Below are 19,026 nucleotides of genomic sequence, written 5' to 3'. Positions count from 1 at the left end.
GAAGGATTAGTGCGCCGAAGACATCAACCTGATTTGATGCAATCGCGCACTTTTATTAACGTTTTCGCACTATAGACGTCGCAGTTCGCAGTCCAGTGGTGAACTAAATGCGGTATAAAATATTTTGTGAAAATATGTCGCCCCCTTCACCTTGAATCAAAATTTGACAAACCCACCGTGTGCATCCTCATCCCAAACGGTTTATAGCAAACTCGTTGGGTTATCTTGCTGGTGTTCATTCGCTAGCGTGAGTGTTCACCCGACAGCTGTCAAATTTCGCGCGTTTGCCGCTCAAAACAAATCGGGCTCGCTTGCTTATCGGTAGCTCGTGTGATTTTTGTCCGCAAAATTTACAAGAAATTTCCTGGTGAAAGCAGGGAAAATACATCCGGTTTTGTCTCTAATTTAGTGTTGACCTTTCCATACATCACAATAAAATGAATGACAGCTGTAAGTATTATAAATTAGAGTTTAAATCGCCGAATACTAAACCTTACCATTCTTCGCTCACCCAGTCGGAGGATTCAGTGCCAACACCACCGGCGGTGGTGCAGCACAGGAGAACAAAGCCGAGGGTGTCGTTCCGCTGACCATCCGGCAGATACTGGAATCGTCCGAGGCGGGAGTGCAGCTGTTCGGAATCCACTACAGCATGGTGACCTTTGTGGCGATCGTACGGGATGTGGACCATTCGTCGACGAAGATCACCTATCGGCTGGAGGACCACACCGGTCGGGTGGACGCCCACCTGTGGCTGGAGGAGGGCGACACCGAACAGGTGCCTGGCCTGGCGACGAACGGCTATGCCCGGGTTTTCGGCTCGGTGCGTCACCAGAGCGGCAGCAAGGCGGTCATGATCTACAAGATCGAGCAGGTCAGCTCGCCGAACGATGTGACGACCCATCTGCTGGAGGTGCTGAACGCTCGCTATAAGGGCGAGGAGTACGCCAAGGGTGGTGGCGGTGCCGGTGGGAGTGGAGCTGAGCACGGTGGAGATAAGCAGAGTGCTTCGAGCGGAGGCTTCATGGAAACGGACGGCAACTCGATGGGTCTGAGCGGAAAGCAACTGCTCGTGTACAAAGCGATCAAGAGCCACATATCGGATATCGGGATCAGCCGGCAGGAGTTGCAGCAGAAGTTCCCGCATATCAGCGCCACGGAGATGCAGTGAGTATTTTTTTTTTTTTTAGATTTTCTATTTTATGATGGGGAGGGAGTCAGCCGTGTGCAGCCATAACGGTAGTCATGCAAGGTCATGCTGAGGGGGAAGGGTGTAATGCAACTTGACTATCTTGGGCATAGCATTTCTTCGTGTCCGCCAAACGATATAGGGTGAGAGGCAACATAACATTTCAAATGAGTTATTCTCGTTGAGACCGGCCCATTATTAACCTTATCTTTCATAATGTTTTAGATGATTATTTTCTAAAACAGTCCTCTTCAAATTGGAAAAGATAATGTACTCGGTTGCTCAAATTTATGAAACCTTCGTGAAGATCTCACGTAAATTCTTTGCTGATAGGCGACAAAAGTTAATCTGGGATAGCATTTCGTAGGCGTTATTCACAGTAGTGATCACTAGAAAGTTCTGACGACTGTTTTGTCGTTTTTGAGCTGGTGAATGGCGGATGGCATCCCTAACTTCCTTCAGCGTGGTTCGTTTCCATCCTCTACTGCACCAGCGTAGTCGTTTCCTCCGGTGTCTTGATATTTCATGCCTACATTCAGGTGTTCGTTTAGGTACTGCTTCCACCTTTCAATGTAATTGATGGCTCACATTTCCATAATGGAGGAGAACGTGTCTCTAGAGCCAACCAGCTAACATATGTTGATAACGTCACGTTAGTTTGCCCAAAACGTTTCCGTCCCACATTGGTCCAAATTTGAAAAAAAAAACAAATCTGACCCGTACTGCAACCATGGTCAACTGGCCATGATGAGGATGGATGCTGTAACAAGAGTTCTTCTCCAGGCGCCTTTCCTTCCCATTATATCCGTGGAAAGCTATCTGGGAATAAAGAGCTTATCTTGAAAAAAGAGACACCACGTATGTTCTGAAGTTACGGAACAAAAATCACGCTGAAAAGCTGAAGTCAATGTCCAAACTGGCTGATGGTTTCCCGATTAAGTTCATGGAGCATCCGGTTCTCAACGTGTCGAAGTGTGTGATAAGCTGTAGTGACACCTGCATCTATTCAGATTATGAACTGCGAGACCAGGGCCAGTGCGAAGAATCATCAAGCGCAATGGTAACCAACGAGTCAATACCCCAACCATTATTTTGACTATCCAAGGCACCGTTGTCAAGTCGTAAAAGTACCATTTACGTTAAAGAAGATGACATTTAACATCTCTGGGTAGACTTAGGTGTATCTTATCCAGCAGCTTTGAGTATGACCTAAGGTATGGTCGAAATAAATGGCATCTACCGTAGCAGCCAGCAACGATCAGCGCTTTGCTGAACTCTTGGCAAAACTGGATAATGTACTGATGCTTGTTGCAAACAAGGAAGGGCAATAAGATTGAAGCACTACTCATGGAAGTCAGAAGCAAGGACACCCAGACAGAAAGCTTTGGCATTGAAGCTCTCAGGAAAATGTGAATCTGGTAAAGGATAACTATTAACTATTACTATTGGCATTACTATGAATCTTGTTGGCAAGATCCGCTTCTTGGAGGCAGATCTGGCAAGAAACGACGAAGAAGTCGCTGTAATTCGTGATTTTTACATCTCTAATACAACCGCCAAAACTAATACTGGAAACAGAACCACAAACACAACCTGGTCCAATGGCTCAGAAGTAGAAAACGATGGATACAAATCATCCCACACTGTTAACTCTGAAGCTGCAAACGCCAATAAATCAGGTTCATAAGGAAAAGTATGGGGACCGACAGCTAGGAATGTCTCTCAATACGAACCGCCAACCGCCAATCACAACTTTTGAAAGCACACCCACCTCGTGGTGGGTAAAAGAGGAACGGACAATGGAGGTAACTCTTATCTCCCTAAGAACACCGAGAGTGCCAAACCAACTCTCAGCATAAAATTGACGAAGCTCTACTCAGACGTAGTCGGGAAGAACATTACCCTCCGTTGGACAACGTGAGATCCAAAAAAAAAACAGAATCAGCTACGATATAGGGTACCTGTACCAGTTAGCGTACTACCTAAGCAATACTATTTCTATAAAAATAAGAAGAAAACCGACGAATGTCATCGATATGTCTAGTGATAGATTAGTTTTCATACTTTACAGGAAAAATATAGAAACCGAGCCAAAACTACTTTTAGTATTTATTACGGCGTGTGCCAATGATAGGAACCCTGTACCAGTTATGGACATAATTGTTAATTTGGGTTCCACTTCGCACTATTTACATGCATTCCTTATGGGATTAGCCATAACTGGTACACTATGGTGAAATAGGGTGCAAGGAAGCGGAAAAGTTAAGGAAAATGAATTATTTCTATCATAATTTGCGCAAGTTGTGAAGTTTGAAAGATTGCTGCCACTTTTTGTGATCATGATCTGTTGTTCACGATTTTTTTCTTGTTAATTTGCATGACTACCCGTTCCCATTGACAATTACATCCGGTTATTTCCCTAACGGACGGATCGAGGACCATAAACTACCACTTAGCAATGTACTCCAGGGTCTGGAGAGCCCTATCATTTTTCTGTGGAGTATAAACGGCCATCATCCAGAATATGGTAGTCGCATCTAATGACAGAGGACTTACTCATTACAGGAGTAGCAGAAACACTACATAGCTTTGGTTGTTCTTAATGACGGAGCTACAACATTCAACAGAGGCCAACCAGTGCCTACGGTTGATGCCAGCTTTTGCAGTCCAAACATAGTGAATCGACTCCTTTGGACAGCCAGCGCACAGAGGTCCAATTTTGAGAAAAGCTTTCAGAAACTCAAATTTTGAATATGCCTATAACGGGTAAACTGTAATCGAGCATTCATCTATAATATCAAGTGCATTGAATACTTATTAAAGAATTTGGAAATAATTGTTTCTTATCTTGTTACAGCACTTAATAGTTGCTGATGGTAAAAATACTGAATTTTGAATAAAGAACACAAGCAAGATCAATCACTACAATAGTTGGTTAATCAGGGTGTCTGCTATCTGGAAAAACTTGGAAGACTGGGAATCATCAGGGCATTTTATTTAACAGGAAAAAACCTGGAATACTCAGGGAATTTCTTGAACACTCAATGAAATTTTGCACGGATGAAAAATAATACATTGGGTCGTATGAATGAAAAGCAACAAATGGGGCACGTTCGGTGTAGTACTAGATTTGTAGTAATGAGCTGAATTTTTGTATGGTGAGAAGGTCAATTCTCCGTTTCTGCAATAAAATGGTGCAAAAAGCGTGGGTATTATGATTCCTTGCCTGAATTGATGCTGTTTGAGCAAAACTTTGGATAGCTATGTTGTTTATGTTGCAAGAAATAGAAAAAACAACAACACTGTTACCCAAAATTTTGCTCAAACAGCATAAAATTAGGCATACATGCATACATACATTTATTTGTTCAACATCATTAAGACAAGACATAATCAACAATAGTACGCCACAATACTCGGTTTGTGGCTGCCGCTCTCCATCCTCGGTCGCGCCCAATGCTCGCCAAGTCACGCTCCACCTGGTCCGCCCATCGTGCTCTCTGCGCTCCACGCCTTCTTGTGCCTACCGGATCAGTTGCAAACACCAGCTTTGCAGGGTTGTTGTCCGGCATTCTTGCAACATGCCCTGCCCAACGTATCCTTCCGGCTTTGGCCACCTTCTGGATGCTGGGTTCGCCGTAAAGTGCAGCGAGCTCGTGGTTCATTCTTTTCCGCCACACACCGTTCTCCTGCACACCGCCGAAGATCGTTCTTAGCACGCGTCGCTCGAAAACTCCGAGTGCTTGCAGGTCCTCCTCGAGCATGGTCCATGTCTCGTGCCCGTAGAGGATCACCGGTCTTATCAGCGTTTTGTACATGGTGCATTTGGTGCGTGGGTGAATCTTTTTCGACCGTAGTTTCTTCTGGAGCCCGTAGTAGGCCCGACTTCCGCTGATGATGCGCCTCCGAATTTCTCGGCTCACGTTGTTGTCAGCCGTCAGTAAGGATCCGAGGTAGACGAATTCCTCCACCACCTCGAAAGTATCCCCGTCTATCGTAACATTACTACCCAGACGGATCCGGTCGTTTTCGGTTCCGCCTACCAGCATGTACTTTGTTTTTGAGGCATTCACCACCAGTCCGACCTTTGCTGCTTCGCGTTTCAGGCGGGTGTACAGTTCTGCCACCGTTCCAAATGTTCTAGCGATAATGTCCATGTCGTCCGCAAAGCACACAAATTGACCGGATTTTGTGAAAATCGTTCCCCGGCTGTTGAGCCCGGCTCGTCGCCTCACACCTTCTAGCGCGATGTTGAAGAGTAGACATGAGAGTCCGTCACCTTGTCGCAGTCCCCGGCGAGATACGAATGAACTGTTGAGGCTACGAAAAGACGAGGGAAACGGGGACTCAGTCAAGCTAGAACAAAACACGTGTGGACGCTAGTACGCTTTAGACAAGAATGAATTTATTTACGCTTAGTTACATAGGATGAACTTATTTGCAGTGTTGCCTGATTGGCTTTCGTTCAAAGGTTGCCAGTCGAACCGGGTGGTTCAACACTCCTCCTCAACGTTAAACGATGTGATGCCGATCGCCCTCCGAAGCTGTCGCAGTTTCACAGCCTGCAACGGTTTCGTCAGTAGGTCCGCCTCCATTTGCTCGGTCGGGCAATACTGTAATTGTACAGTGCCGTCCCGAACCATATCCTTGACAAAGTTGTATTTCGTATCGATATGTTTGGCTTTACGTTCAGTCCGATCTTCTCGTGTCAGCGCGATGCAGCTTTGGTTATCCTCATGGACTACGATTGGGAGAACCAGCTGCTGACCAACGTCTGCCATTAGCTTCTGAATCCACTTGATCTCCTGTAGGCACTCGGCGAGGGCTACGTATTCGGCCTCGGTACTCGATAAGGCTACACACTTCTGCTTATGACAGCCCCATCCAATAAGTCCATCGCCGAACTTGAAAACGAAGCCAGAGTTCGATTTGCGGTCGCTGGCGTCGCCTGCCCAGTCGGCGTCTACAAAGCACTCAAGTTTCTGACCATCACCGCCAAGGTACAGTACTTTGTCCAATGTGCCTTTAAGGTACCGTAGCACCCGCTTGGCCTCAGTCCAATCCGCTTCCGATGGCTCCTTCACTCTTCTTCCCAAAATCGATGTGGCGATTGAAATATCGGGTCTGGTGGTCACGGCGACATATAACAAAGCCCCGATCAGACTTTGATACGCTGCCGGCGAGTCCAGCTTCTTGCCATTCTCCTCCTTTTGTTTTAAGAAGCCGGGATCCATCGGGTGTTTTGACGGCTTCGCGTTCTGCATACCGAACCGCTCCAAAATCCATTCCAAATATGCTTGCTGGTCTATACAGTAGCGTCCGTCATTCAGTCGAACACGTATACCGAGGAAAAATCGCAGGTTCCCCATGACGCTGATCGTGAAGTTTTGCTTCAGGGCTTGGGCGACTTCAGCAAACTCCTCCTCCGTGTAGCAGATAACAATTACATCGTCAACATAGATAAGCACAAAAATGGACTTACCCGCCCTCCGCCGTATGTAAAGGCAAGGGTCTGCGGTTGATTGGTTGAATCCCATACGCTTCAGGACTTCGTCGATCTTCGCGTTCCAGACGCGGGCCGCCTGTTTCAGCCCGTAAATACTGCGCCTTAGTCGGCAGACTTCCTTCGGTTCACCGCTCTCATAGCCGGGCGGTTGGCGCATGAAGATCTCCTCCTGCAGTTGGCCGTGAAGATAGGCGGTTTTGACGTCGACGTGTTTCGTCAACATCTTACGCTTACATGCCACAACCAGCATCGTCCGGAATGTGAACTGTTTGACTACGGGAGCGAAAACTAGGTCGTAGTCTGTCCCATATTTTTGGCAGAACCCCTGAGCCACCAACCGCGCTTTGAAACGGACGAGATTGCCATCCTTATCTGCCTTGCATTTATAGATCCATTTCGATCCGATAGCCTTTCGACCTGGCGGCAGCTCGACGATATCCCAAGTTCCGTTGTCCAGATGAGCTTGCATTTCCTCGGCCATGGCCGACTTCCATTCGGCGCACTGCGGACCAGACACAGCCTCCTGATACGTCCTTGGTTCGACCAGACTTTGCTTCACAACATTCACTTCCTCGGGATACCTTACTGGTGCTACACCAGCTGTTGCGCGTTCCGAACGGCGCAAAGCCGGTTTCTCGACCGCGGGATCCGGTTCTCCGAGGTCATCATCGTTCCACAATCCGCGAAGCCAATCATTGTCGTTGTCGTGCCAAAAACCTCGTGGCCAGCTATTATCTTCGTCATCCCATCCATAAAAATCTTCTTCGGAAAGTGTGTCGTCCGCTACCTGCTGTTCGTTGACTTCCTTTTCCGTTTTATCGAGCGACCACTCGATTTCCTCGCTGCCTTCCGCGTTGTCTGCCAGTTTGCATTCAGCGCGAAGCTGAGCCTTGGACCCGTCCTGCAGCTCTAGGAAACGAACGTCCCTGCTGATCTGAATCTCTCCCGTTCTCGTGTTCAGCATTCTGTACGCTTTATGCTCGGCCGAGTAGCCTATGAATGTCATCCGAACTGCCTTGACGTCCAGTTTCTTTCGTTTCGCTGACGGAATCATTACGTATCCAACGCTCCCGAACAATCGTAGGTAGGCCAAATCTGGTTTTCTACCAAACCAAATCTCGTAGGGTGTACGATCTACCGCAGCAGAGGGCAACCGGTTTTGCAGGTAGCAAGCGGTGTTCACCGCCTCCGCCCAGAATCGCTTATGCATGCCTGCGTCCAAAAGCATACATCTACCCATCTCGCTTAGAGACCGGTTCTTCCGCTCTGAAACCCCGTTTTGCTGGGGCGAGTATGCTGCAGTGTATTCCGCCTTTATTCCTTCGGTGGCGTAGAACCGACGCAGTGACATGCCGGAAAATTCTCCGCCCTGATCCGAGCGGATGATTCGCGGTTTACGACCGAACTGATTTTCGACCAATCGTACGTACTCGCGAATTTTTTCCTCGACCTCCGATTTCTTTCTTAGAAAGTAGACGTAGGTGTAACGACTATGATCGTCTATCAGAGTCATGTAATAGCGGCACCCCCCTGGGCTCGTCTCCTCCATTGGTCCACACACATCACTATGGATTATATCCAACACCTGCGTCGACGTTTTTTCGGCCACCTGAGGAAACGACGGCCGGGCCATTTTGCCTTCGATGCAACACTCACAGGTGCAGCGGATGCCGCAGTCGACCACATTCAATCCCGTCACCAAGTCGTTTCGCTTCATTTCCCCGAGAACATCCGGACTCCTATGTCCAAGGCGGCGATGCCATGTATGTTGGCAGTTTTTCGTATGCTCTCGGGATTCGGATTTCATCACTCGATCTTGCGCGACCCGCAACCAGTACATGTCACTCACTTTGTCCGCGACCGCGACTACCGTGTTACCGTACACAAGTTTGCAACCATTGTTGTCAAATATCGCCCGAACACCTTTTGCCGCAAGCTTCCCGATCGAAATCATATTTCCTTCCAGAGTGGGAACATACAGCACCCCGCGAAGTGTGAGTTCGACTGTTTCTCCACTGTCATCAACGCACTTGATTAGGCAATCGCCGACGCCTTCCACTTGATTTTCGCTTCCATCCGCGACGGTGACACTCGACCGCGACTCATGTTCCATTACCGTAAACGCACTTTTGTCGTTACACATATGCGACGTGGCCCCCGAGTCCACCAGCCACGAATGAGGTACCCGACGACGACTGTCATTGTGACGCACCATGAACGTGAACGATCTGTTGTCGTTTTCGCGCACTTGCTTCACTCTTTCTTCCTGCTTCTGTTTGTTCTTCTTTTTCTTCTTATCTTCACCCTCTCCGGCATTCTTGCGGCTCAGGAACTCCCTGCATTCACGCTTTTTATGGCCAGGCTGACCACAGAAGAAACAAACACCAGCCGATTTGTGTTCGTTTTTCGCCTTCAGCACGCGCTCCTCCTGTGCTTTACCGCCATACAACTTTTCACTTTCGTCGATCAGTTTGGCTCGCACCAGCTCCATCGTCAAGTCCTGATCGGAGCGGCTCTCCAGAGCGGTGGTGAGCGCATCAAAAGCTTTCGGTAGGCTCCGCAAAATCATGGCTACCTGCATGTTCGCGGAAAGCTTTTCGCCCGAGTTCTCGAGCCGAGAATAAAGCTCCTCCATACCGTACAAAAACTCTTCCATATTCTCACTTTCGCGATAGTTTGTGCTGCAAATCTCTTTGAGCAACGAAACTTTTCCAGTGAGAGTGGCTTTGTGGTGATGAGATTTGAGCGCATCCCAAGTTCCTTTCGCTGTGGCTTGCGACATGATGAGGTTATGTTGGTTATCTTCCACCAACAAAGCGATGGTGGCTCGCGCTCTTGAATCACCCTCCGTCCAATCCGGAGTTACCGGTGCCGGCGCGACACCCGGGTCGACGTACTTCCACGTACCCTCCCTCATCATGAGCATTTGCACCTTGAAAGCCCACGACCGATAATTCCGGTTGTTCAGCCGGACGACGCCCACCTTCGAAAAATCCATTCCGCTCACACAAAAGATTTCCGGATAAATCCACTTTCGTTACCGCGAAAAACGATTTTCCAACCGCGCCGCGTACTTTCTCGAACAAAGTCTTTGTTTTCTCGCACCGAAAACACTATTTTCCGAAACGCGTCACGCACTTTTTTCACTAGAACTGGCCCCAATGCTGAGCACATAACCTGTTGAGGCTACGAAAAGACGAGGGAAACGGGGACTCAGTCAAGCTAGAACAAAACACGTGTGGACGCTAGTACGCTTTAGACAAGAATGAATTTATTTACGCTTAGTTACATAGGATGAACTTATTTGCAGTGTTGCCTGATTGGCTTTCGTTCAAAGGTTGCCAGTCGAACCGGGTGGTTCAACATGAACTGGATAGTTCACCCGAAACCCTTACGCAGTTTTGCACACCGTCCATCGTTGCTTTAATCAGTCTAGTCAGCTTCCCAGGAAAGCCGTTTTCGTCCATGATTCTCCATAGCTCTGCGCGGTCGATACTATCGTATGCCGCTTTGAAGTCGATGAACAGGTAGTGCGTTGGGACCTGGTATTCACGGCATTTCTGGAGGATTTGCCGTACGGTAAAGATCTGGTCCGTTGTCGACCGGCCGTCGATGAAGCCGGCTTGATAACTTCCCACGAACTCATTTGTTTTAGGTGACAGACGACGGAAGATGATCTGGGATAGCACTTTGTAGGCAGCATTCAAAATAGTGATCGCCCTGAAGTTCTCACATTCCAAATGGTCGCCTTTCTTGTGAATGGGGCAGATTACCCCTTCCTTCCACTCCTCCAGTAGCTGTTCGGTTTCCCAGATCCTGACTATCAGCCGATGCAGACAGGTGGCCAACTTTTCTGGGCCCATCTTGATGAGTTCAGCTGCGATACCATCCTTACCAGCTGCTTTGTTGGTTTTGAGCTGGTGAATGGCATCCTTAACTTCCCTCAGCGTGGGAGTTGGTTCATTTCCGTCCTCCGCTACACTGGCGTCGTCGTTCCTTCCGTTGCCGTGGGCTCCCGTGCCTACGTTCTCCACGCCGTTCAGGTGCTGATCGAAGTGCTGCTTCCACCTTTCGATCACCTCACGTCCGTCCGTCAAGAGGCCTCCGTCTTTATCCCTGCATATTTCGGCTCGCGGCACGAAGCCGTTGCGGGATGCGTTGAGCTTCTGATAGAACTTCCGTGTTTCTTGGGAACGGCACAGCAGTTCCATTTCTTCACACTCCGCTTCTTCCAGGCGGCGCTCTTTCTCCCGAAAGAGGCGGGTCTGCTGTTTCCGCTTCTGTTTGTAACGTTCCACGTTCTGTCGAGTCCCTTGCTGCAGCATTACCGCCCTCGCTGCGTTCTTCTCCAAAACCGTTCTGCACTCTTCGTCGAACCATTCGTTACGTCGATTCCGTTCCACGTACCCGATGGTGCTCTCGGCTGCGTCGTTGATGGCTGCTTTCACAGTACTCCAGCAGTCCTCTAGAGGGGCCTCATCGAGCTCGCCCTCGTCTGGCAACGCGGCTTCGAGATTCTGCGCGTATGCTGAGGCGACATCCGGTTGCTTCAGTCGCTCTAGGTTGTACCGTGGCGGTCGCCGGTACCGTACTTTGTTGATGACGGAGAGTTTTGGGCGCAGTTTGACCATCACCAGATAGTGGTCGGAGTCGATGTTGGCGCCACGATAGGTCCTGACGTCGATAATGTCGGAGAAGTGCCGTCCGTCAATCAGAACGTGGTCGATTTGTGATTGTGTCTTCTGTGGTGATCTCCAGGTCTAACGATAAGGGAGGCTGGTTTGGAAAAAAGGTGCTACGTATGGCCATATTTTTGGAGGCGGCGAAATCAATGAGTCGTAGGCCGTTTTCGTTCGTCTGCTGGTGGGCGCTGAACTTACCAATCGTCGGTCTGAATTCCTCCTCCTGGCCTACCTGAGCGTTCAAATCACCTATGATGATCTTGACGTCGTGGCTTGGGCAGCGATCGTACTCGCGTTCGAGCTGCGCGTAAAATGCGTCCTTGTCATCATCAGTACTTCCGGAGTGTGGGCTGTGCACGTTTATTATGCTGAAGTTGAAGAATCGGCCCTTGATCCTCAACCTGCACATTCTTTCGTCGATCGGCCACCAACCGATCACGCGCCTCTGCATATCACCCATCACGATGAAAGCTGTTCCCAGCTCGCGTGTGTTGCCGCAGCTCTGGTAGATGGTATGATTACCTCTAAACGTTCGCACCATGGATCCTGTCCAACACACCTCCTACAGCGCTACGATGCCGAACCCGCGGTCCTTCAGTAGATCGGCGAGTATGCGGGTGCTCCCAATGAAGTTGAGAGATCGGCAGTTCCACGTACCGAGTTTCCAATCGCAAGTCCTTTTTGTTCGCTGGGGTCGTTGCCGTTGGTCTCGGTTCGTATTATTCTGTTGCTGATTTTCCGTTACAATGGTTTTTTACGGCTGGCTCGTAGGGCCTGACACCGACCCCCTACTTTCCGGAGGACCATAGTGCACAGTTGAGCTTAGAGTCCTTCCCTGGCACTCGGACGTAGATCAGCCGCCCCTAACATGGGGATCAGACGCTGTTGTGAGCCGCTCCTCCTGGAGAACAGACGCTCAGGTTTGCCGAAGCAAACCCCCCCTTCCCTGTCAGCCTACGACCAAAGTTCCCACCGGGGTTGGTTACCCGATCTTCCCTAAGGTTGCTCATAGTTTCCGGCCGGTACCGCGTGGAGGTAGGGATAGGAGTTGCTGGGCAGAGGCTAGTGGATCACAATGGGATCTGAATTGCGCAGCATACCCAGCCTTTACCGTACCGTAGGCAAGGAATCATAATACCCACACTTTTTGCGCCATTTCATTGCAGAAACTGAGAATTGACCTTCTCACCATACTGAAATTCAGCTCATTACTATAAATCTAGTACTTCACCAATCTGTCCTATTGTACTACTTGTAGTTCTACTTAAAAGAAGAGTACATAGAGATTACTGAATTGTTGGCATGCATAAAATAAGTTTTCGAGTATGTAATGTTTCTACTTTCGAACATGAACTTAAACTACATGTTTGTAGAAAGAACAAGGATTTCTAAATTCACGAACTTTCAGTAGGAGTTACTCCCGGAATTTTAGCCGCAGCTTTTCCTGTAATTTCTTCAAGATGTTTCTGTGTGCTTTCTTTTATTTAGAGTGGTTTCTTTTTTAGCCAGGCATTTCTTCATAGTTATACCGGATTTCTTGCAGTGATCCACCTGAGTTTTTTTTTACAAATTTTCTCAGGATTATTTCCAAAACTTTTTCCAGAATCTTTATCAGAAATTGCACAAGTTTTCCTCAGAATATCTCTTGGTAAAACTTACGAAATTCTCTGGATTCGACAGGAACATAAAAAAAGTTCAAAGAGTAATCCCGAAAGGAAATATTATGAATATCTAAGGAGGAATTCTAAAACTACGAGAGGAATTCCGTGAAGAAATCCAAGGGAAATATCGGAAAACTCTTTGTTAGAAATCCCTGGAGCTTCTGTAAGAATTTCTTACCTTTCACTTTCAAGAACTAGTAGACTACGTAGTAGACTACGTACACCGCTAGCCATCATGGTTTCCCATAGTGGAAATCATCATGGTAACAGGTCGCAAGCCCTGGTAAAGTGTGGAACGTTTTGATGGCTGTGATCCCTGACCATCATGTAATCAAAATCCCAGGGATACTCAAGTGACCATACTGTTGGGTTGTGGGAGTTGCGTGTGTGGGGTGCATATATTGACAAGCATTGCTATGGATCGTTAGGGCTGAGTAGGAGCGGGGAATGGATCTACGATTGCTGAATTGCGATTATACCTACTGATATAGTCGTGGTTTAACAGTGGTGGCGCCGCTTTTCGCTTGTGTTCGGCCTAGGTGGTTTGTTTAGGCGGTGCGGGTAGGTCTGTATGTACTTCGTACGTGCAGTGCGTACGGCTTCAGCATTGTGATTACTTGGGTAGTGTAGGATAATTGGGTTTGGGACTGAGGGGGTCGTCATTTATTCTGCCGACACCATTGAGTGCTCATTGTTGGCGGTTGTATTGATGACGATTTCTTCAGCTTTATATTCTCATTTATATCACGCACAAACTTTGGGAAGAGATACTGCTTTGTAATGCAAGAGTGGAATTTAAACTCTGCGTTACGGGTTGGGTGAGGTCATGCAGATAGAAGCAACCCAGGTGACCGTGCGGCTCGGATCGTGATGGATGCATGAGTGCTGTGTGTGTGGGGTGCGCTACCCTGTGGGTGCAGTTGAGTACGGGTTGGAGTGGAAATAGACCCTTCTCTACCCTAGATCGGTTTCGGTTGTACGGGCGGGGTAGTGTTTGTTTTATTTGTGACGTGTTGTGCGTGATTTGCGGCCCGAGCTGCGTGGTTACTTGGGACAATACTTCCTGCAATCTAGATTTTAGGTTTTAAGGTGAAGCTATGGCTGGGCTGTGCCTCGGATTTGTTGGGCGCAGGTCGGGAGAGCTGGTGGCGGTTTGTGCTGGAGGGTTTGCTCGATTGGTTATTCACTGGTGGTGGCCAGTCGATCGACTGTTCGCGCAGCCTGTCATTTGGTTCTTGGGGTTTGTGCTCTCGAGGTTCGGGGCGTTGCTTCATGCTAAATGAACTGGTTTCTGGACAAATGTTCGTGGGGTGGCCAGACTTTGTCACGAGATAACAACCATCGTGTTGTCTTCCGAAGGTCTCCAGTAAATTTAGCTTACCCTGCTACAACAAACCATCAGGTAGATCATTCCCTTCCGGTATGACTCTGCAGCCATAGGTAATCCTTGCGCTGATGGTGGGTACACAATCATCATCATCATCATCATCATCATCGAGGTTCGGGGCGTTGCTTCATTGTATCTTCGCTTTAATACTAATATTCCTTGTTTGATTAACGGACTTATGTACAGGCGCTTAACTCATTCTATTTCATAGATTGCCAGATTTAAGGGTAATGGTTCAATAGGGTGTTAGCAATCAGAGTGGATTAGAACGAGTTGGCGCCTACAATACACCAACACTAACACACTTACACCAACACTTACACGCACACATGCACCTACAACTAGCTGTAAAAGACCAGTGGGCGGGACAATGGTGCCTACCCAACAGTTGTAGGTGGGGTGTTAGGCTTAGCTACATGACTTGGTCCGGCAAGCCCATAAACATCAATTGGTAGACGTATTGCCTAGTGAAAAGACAACGCAGATGGGCGAAAGCCAGGGGATGCGTTGATAATAGCAGAATAGCAGAATAGCATACATATGCCGCCAATATCTCGATATTAAAAATAAATTATTTTAATTTATTTTGTTCCGATTGCAATACCGTTCAAACGACGCCTTCCTACGAACGATAAGCATGTTCATTTGGCTCACACTTTGACAGTTCTCTCTGCACGATTGGCTCACAATGGCCGCCTCCGCAGATCTCTGTAGGATTACTAGTAGACAGTTTCGACACTGCGAAAGAAGCGTACATTCGGAACTGGATGTCAAGTGACAGGAACGTGCTGGAGAAGCTTGGAGAAGAAGACCAGAGACCGCCGAAGGACTTTTATGTCCGCGCATTATTAAAGGAGATTTCTTCTTTCTAGTTATCTTATGATATAAGATGCTGTGTGGTTGATGGTTGATACAATAAGAGAGCGAGTCCACGCTAACTCACACCGACACAGCGGCTGTGTTGGTCGCTCTCAAATCGACCCTCTTTACATGCCGCACATTCTGTGTGTTGCATGGGCCTTACACATTCCTGTGTTGGGGGGTGAAGGTTCCACCATGTGTGCAAAACACACATTCTGTGGAACGCCTGGAATATGGAATCCGCTTCCATACTTGTTTTTGTTTTTGGAAGTTGACAAAACAAATGCAATTTTCATGATTTTCAGAGATTTTTTCCATCGAATAGCTGAAGCAGTTGGAAATGCGTCAAAAACATTTCCATTTCCATCTGCTTTCCAGCTCTTCGATGGAAAAAATCCCGAAAATCCACCTCATGTTTACATGTGCCAAACTGTTTGGCCGCGGCTCGGGAGACGTTTGACTGTTCCGTTTCCACCGAGCCGCACAAAATTGAGTATGAGGCCGGGAACACATGGAATGTGTGTGGCGCGCACACATTTTAAACACATTCGGTCATTTGTGCATGTGTTGCAGCGCTCTGTGCGTTGCCAACACAGCCGATGAGCGAGAAAAAAATAGCGTGTCCCAGCTCGCCATGTCTATTTATTTCATCTTCATGAAAAGGTATTATTCGAGCCTAACAATCGTTAGTGTAAATCAAATCACAAATGGTACTTGAACTTATCGTTTTATAGAGCTGTTCACTACAGGACATGTTAGGGGTGATACACAAATTATGTCACGCAAAAATCGACCTTTTTCAACCCCCCCTCCCCCCTATGTCACTCTTTTTGTACAGGACCTCAATATTTTTCGTAAGGGTCGTCACGTTCTGCAAAACCCCCCTCCCACCCCCCCCCCCCCCCCACCCCCCTACAAGCGTGACATAATTTGTGTACGACCCCTTACCGGATTTGGAAGGGTTCGATCGAGTGGCATGGGCATGGCCTGGTTACCAGAAGAGGACGTCTGTTTATTTTCGTTGCAATCTTGTGACAAAGTACGAAGACTGCTAGATGACGAGCAAGTTCCTACGAAACTGGAAATGCTACACGGAAAAATATTAAAACCCAAAGAATAAGTTTTAAAAACTCAAATTTGGCTAAACTGCTTTTAGTTTTAACTCAAAGTTGGGTTGTTTTCTCCCTCGCCCCACCGCAATGTTGTCGAAAACAAAGAGAGAAGCACCGACGCATCCGCTGCTCTTCCGTGGAAGAAGCCAAATTTGGGTTTTCTTGAGTTAACCTAAATTTGCGTCATTTGAGGCCTCCGTTGGGTGAAAATAACTTACCAGTGGGTTAATTTTTTTTGCCGCTCTCAAACGAGAACTACTCACTCACCACTTTCGCTGTTTGACGCAAATTTGAGTTATTCCACGGAAGACCGGGATTGCGTCAAAACAACTTAAATTTGGGTTGATTTGTAGTTCCGTGTACGATTGGTCATGAGTATATATGACCCCTTAGAACTGGTCACGCTATTTTTTTCTCGCTCATCGGCTGTGTTGGCAACGCACAGAGCGCTGCAACACATGCACAAATGACCGAATGTGTTTAAAATGTGTGCGCGCCACACACATTCCATGTGTTCCCGGCCTCATACTCAATTTTGTGCGGCTCGGTGGAAACGGAACAGTCAAACGTCTCCCGAGCCGCGGCCAAACAGTTTGGCACATGTAAACATGAGGTGGATTTTCGGGATTTTTTCCATCGAAGAGCTGGAAAGCAGATGGAAATGGAAATGTTTTTGACGCATTTCCAACTGCTTCAGCTATTCGATGGAAAAAATCTCTGAAAATCATGAAAATTGCATTTGTTTTGTCAACTTCCAAAAACAAAAACAAGTATGGAAGCGGATTCCATATTCCAGGCGTTCCACAGAATGTGTGTTTTGCACACATGGTGGAACCTTCACCCCCCAACACAGGAATGTGTAAGGCCCATGCAACACACAGAATGTGCGGCATGTAAAGAGGGTCGATTTGAGAGCGACCAACACAGCCGCTGTGTCGGTGTGAGTTAGCGTGGTGGCATCAAGGAAAGATCCTGATACAAGAAGTCTGACGAACCGAAAAAGATTGGAACAGCCAAATTCCATTAGAACTTGCTGTCACTTGGTCGGAGTGCATAGCTGTAGTTAAAAAGATGGGTGAATTGCGTATACCTCGGTGCTATTTTCCGGGAATAAGCTTCCCGTGAAAGCTGTTCTCGTCCACGATTTTTCATAGCTCGAAGAACAGGTGATGCATTGGGACATGGTATGCACGGTATTTCTGAAGGATTTATCGTACGGCGAAGATCTGATCTGTTGTCGATCGGCCGTTGATGAAGCCGGCTTGATAACTTCCTGCGAAATCATTTACTTCAGATGATAGACGAAGCCATTGCGGAATGCGTTGAGCTTCTGGTAGAACCTCTACGATTCTTTGGAACGGCACAGCAATTTCATGTCCGCCATACTCCGGTTCTTACGTGCAGCGTTTCTTCTCCCGAAAGAGGCGAGTCTGCTGCTTCCGCTCCCGTTTGTAATGTTCCACATTCTGCCGAGTCCCATGCTGCAGCATAATCGCGCTGCGATCTTGTACTTCAACATCTATCTAAACTCCTCGTGGAACGTTCCTTCGACTCTGTTTCATGTTACTACTGGACGGTGCTCTCGACTGCGTCGTAAATGGCTGCTTTAATAGTACTTCAGCTCGCCCTCGTCTGGGAACGACGCTGCACGGTATTTCATATCACTGATCTTCTCTCTTCTCGATTTCAGGAGCATAACCGACTACATGACCCAGGAGGGAATCGTCTACACCAGCGTGGACTCCGATCATTTCCTGTGCGTGGACGCGTAAGACAGTCAAAGAAACGTCAAAGTGTTTTGTTGGTACAAATTAAGGTATTTATAAGCAACCCATATATGTCATAGTTATACCCACACTCTAAATAATGCATCATTTGATCAATCCCCGAATTTGTTAAAATTGAAAAAGTGAACCGCTATTATAATAATGATTTAATTTTGATATTAAAAGTCATCTGGAAAGTCTACGAACGATGTTGTTGCAGGAGTTTTTTCTTTGTGATGACAGGATTCCTTCCATTTAGACTAACCTGGTTTTGTAGATACTCCAAAGGATTTGTACTATACAGCCTAGGAGTAGGAATGATGTTAACCAAATAATTTACATTTACACTGCCATTTCACTGCCATAATGGAACGTGAATGCGCAAAGACTATTCCTGAGTCAGACAACTTCAGGTTTGATTTTCTCACATAATGAAAAGGAAGTGATATTATCGACTGGAGAGAAAATCACTCTTCAACGACATTTTCTAAGATAAAGAGGTGATAAACCGTAAAGTTTTTGTTTTCTTTTTATTTCTAAGATTTGCTTCACTATTTTACGCCCCACCTGATTGCGACAAGCTGGGTTGTAGTTAGTAACCATCCATGAACATGAAGGATGTGGTGCTTGCATTGAATACATACCTACAAATTGTCGCCCATTGTTGTTCACGAACAAATTCTGATTTTCATGATCCTCTACAGACTATTGTTTTTATTTTGTATTTATTTTCTAAAACCACAACACATACACGTACGTAAGGTTGATTAATCGTCGTGTGGCGCTAAGTGTTACAATATACACAGCAATAATGGGATTAGATGTATTGTAATGGATGAAGGGAATTGTTGTAACAATCATA

At 47.2% G+C, this 19,026-nt stretch overlaps 1 protein-coding gene across 1 annotated transcript; it reads left to right on the top strand.

Moving 5' to 3' along the window:
* Positions 1-287: 287 nt before the first annotated feature.
* On the top strand, positions 288-18,366 carry LOC115254139 (replication protein A 32 kDa subunit). The gene is made up of 3 exons (XM_029868862.2): positions 288-450; positions 516-1,167; positions 18,089-18,366. The coding sequence occupies exons 1-3, from the start codon at positions 438-440 to the stop codon at positions 18,168-18,170; spliced, it is 747 nt and encodes a 248-aa protein (XP_029724722.2). The 5' UTR covers positions 288-437; the 3' UTR covers positions 18,171-18,366.
* The last annotated feature ends 660 nt before the right edge of the window (positions 18,367-19,026 follow it).

The sequence above is a fragment of the Aedes albopictus genome, chromosome 1, assembly GCF_035046485.1.
Source record: "Aedes albopictus strain Foshan chromosome 1, AalbF5, whole genome shotgun sequence".
Classification (NCBI taxonomy): Eukaryota; Metazoa; Arthropoda; class Insecta; order Diptera; family Culicidae; genus Aedes; species Aedes albopictus.
This window is presented reverse-complemented; position numbering and strand designations above follow the sequence as displayed.

What these genes read in the sequence shown, in the direction of transcription:
- LOC115254139 (XM_029868862.2), top strand. An exon ending in ATCAGCGCCACGGAGATGCA is followed by an intron (nt 1,168 to 18,088) that starts GTGAGTATTTTT and finishes TCTCGATTTCAG; the next exon opens with GAGCATAACCGACTACATGA.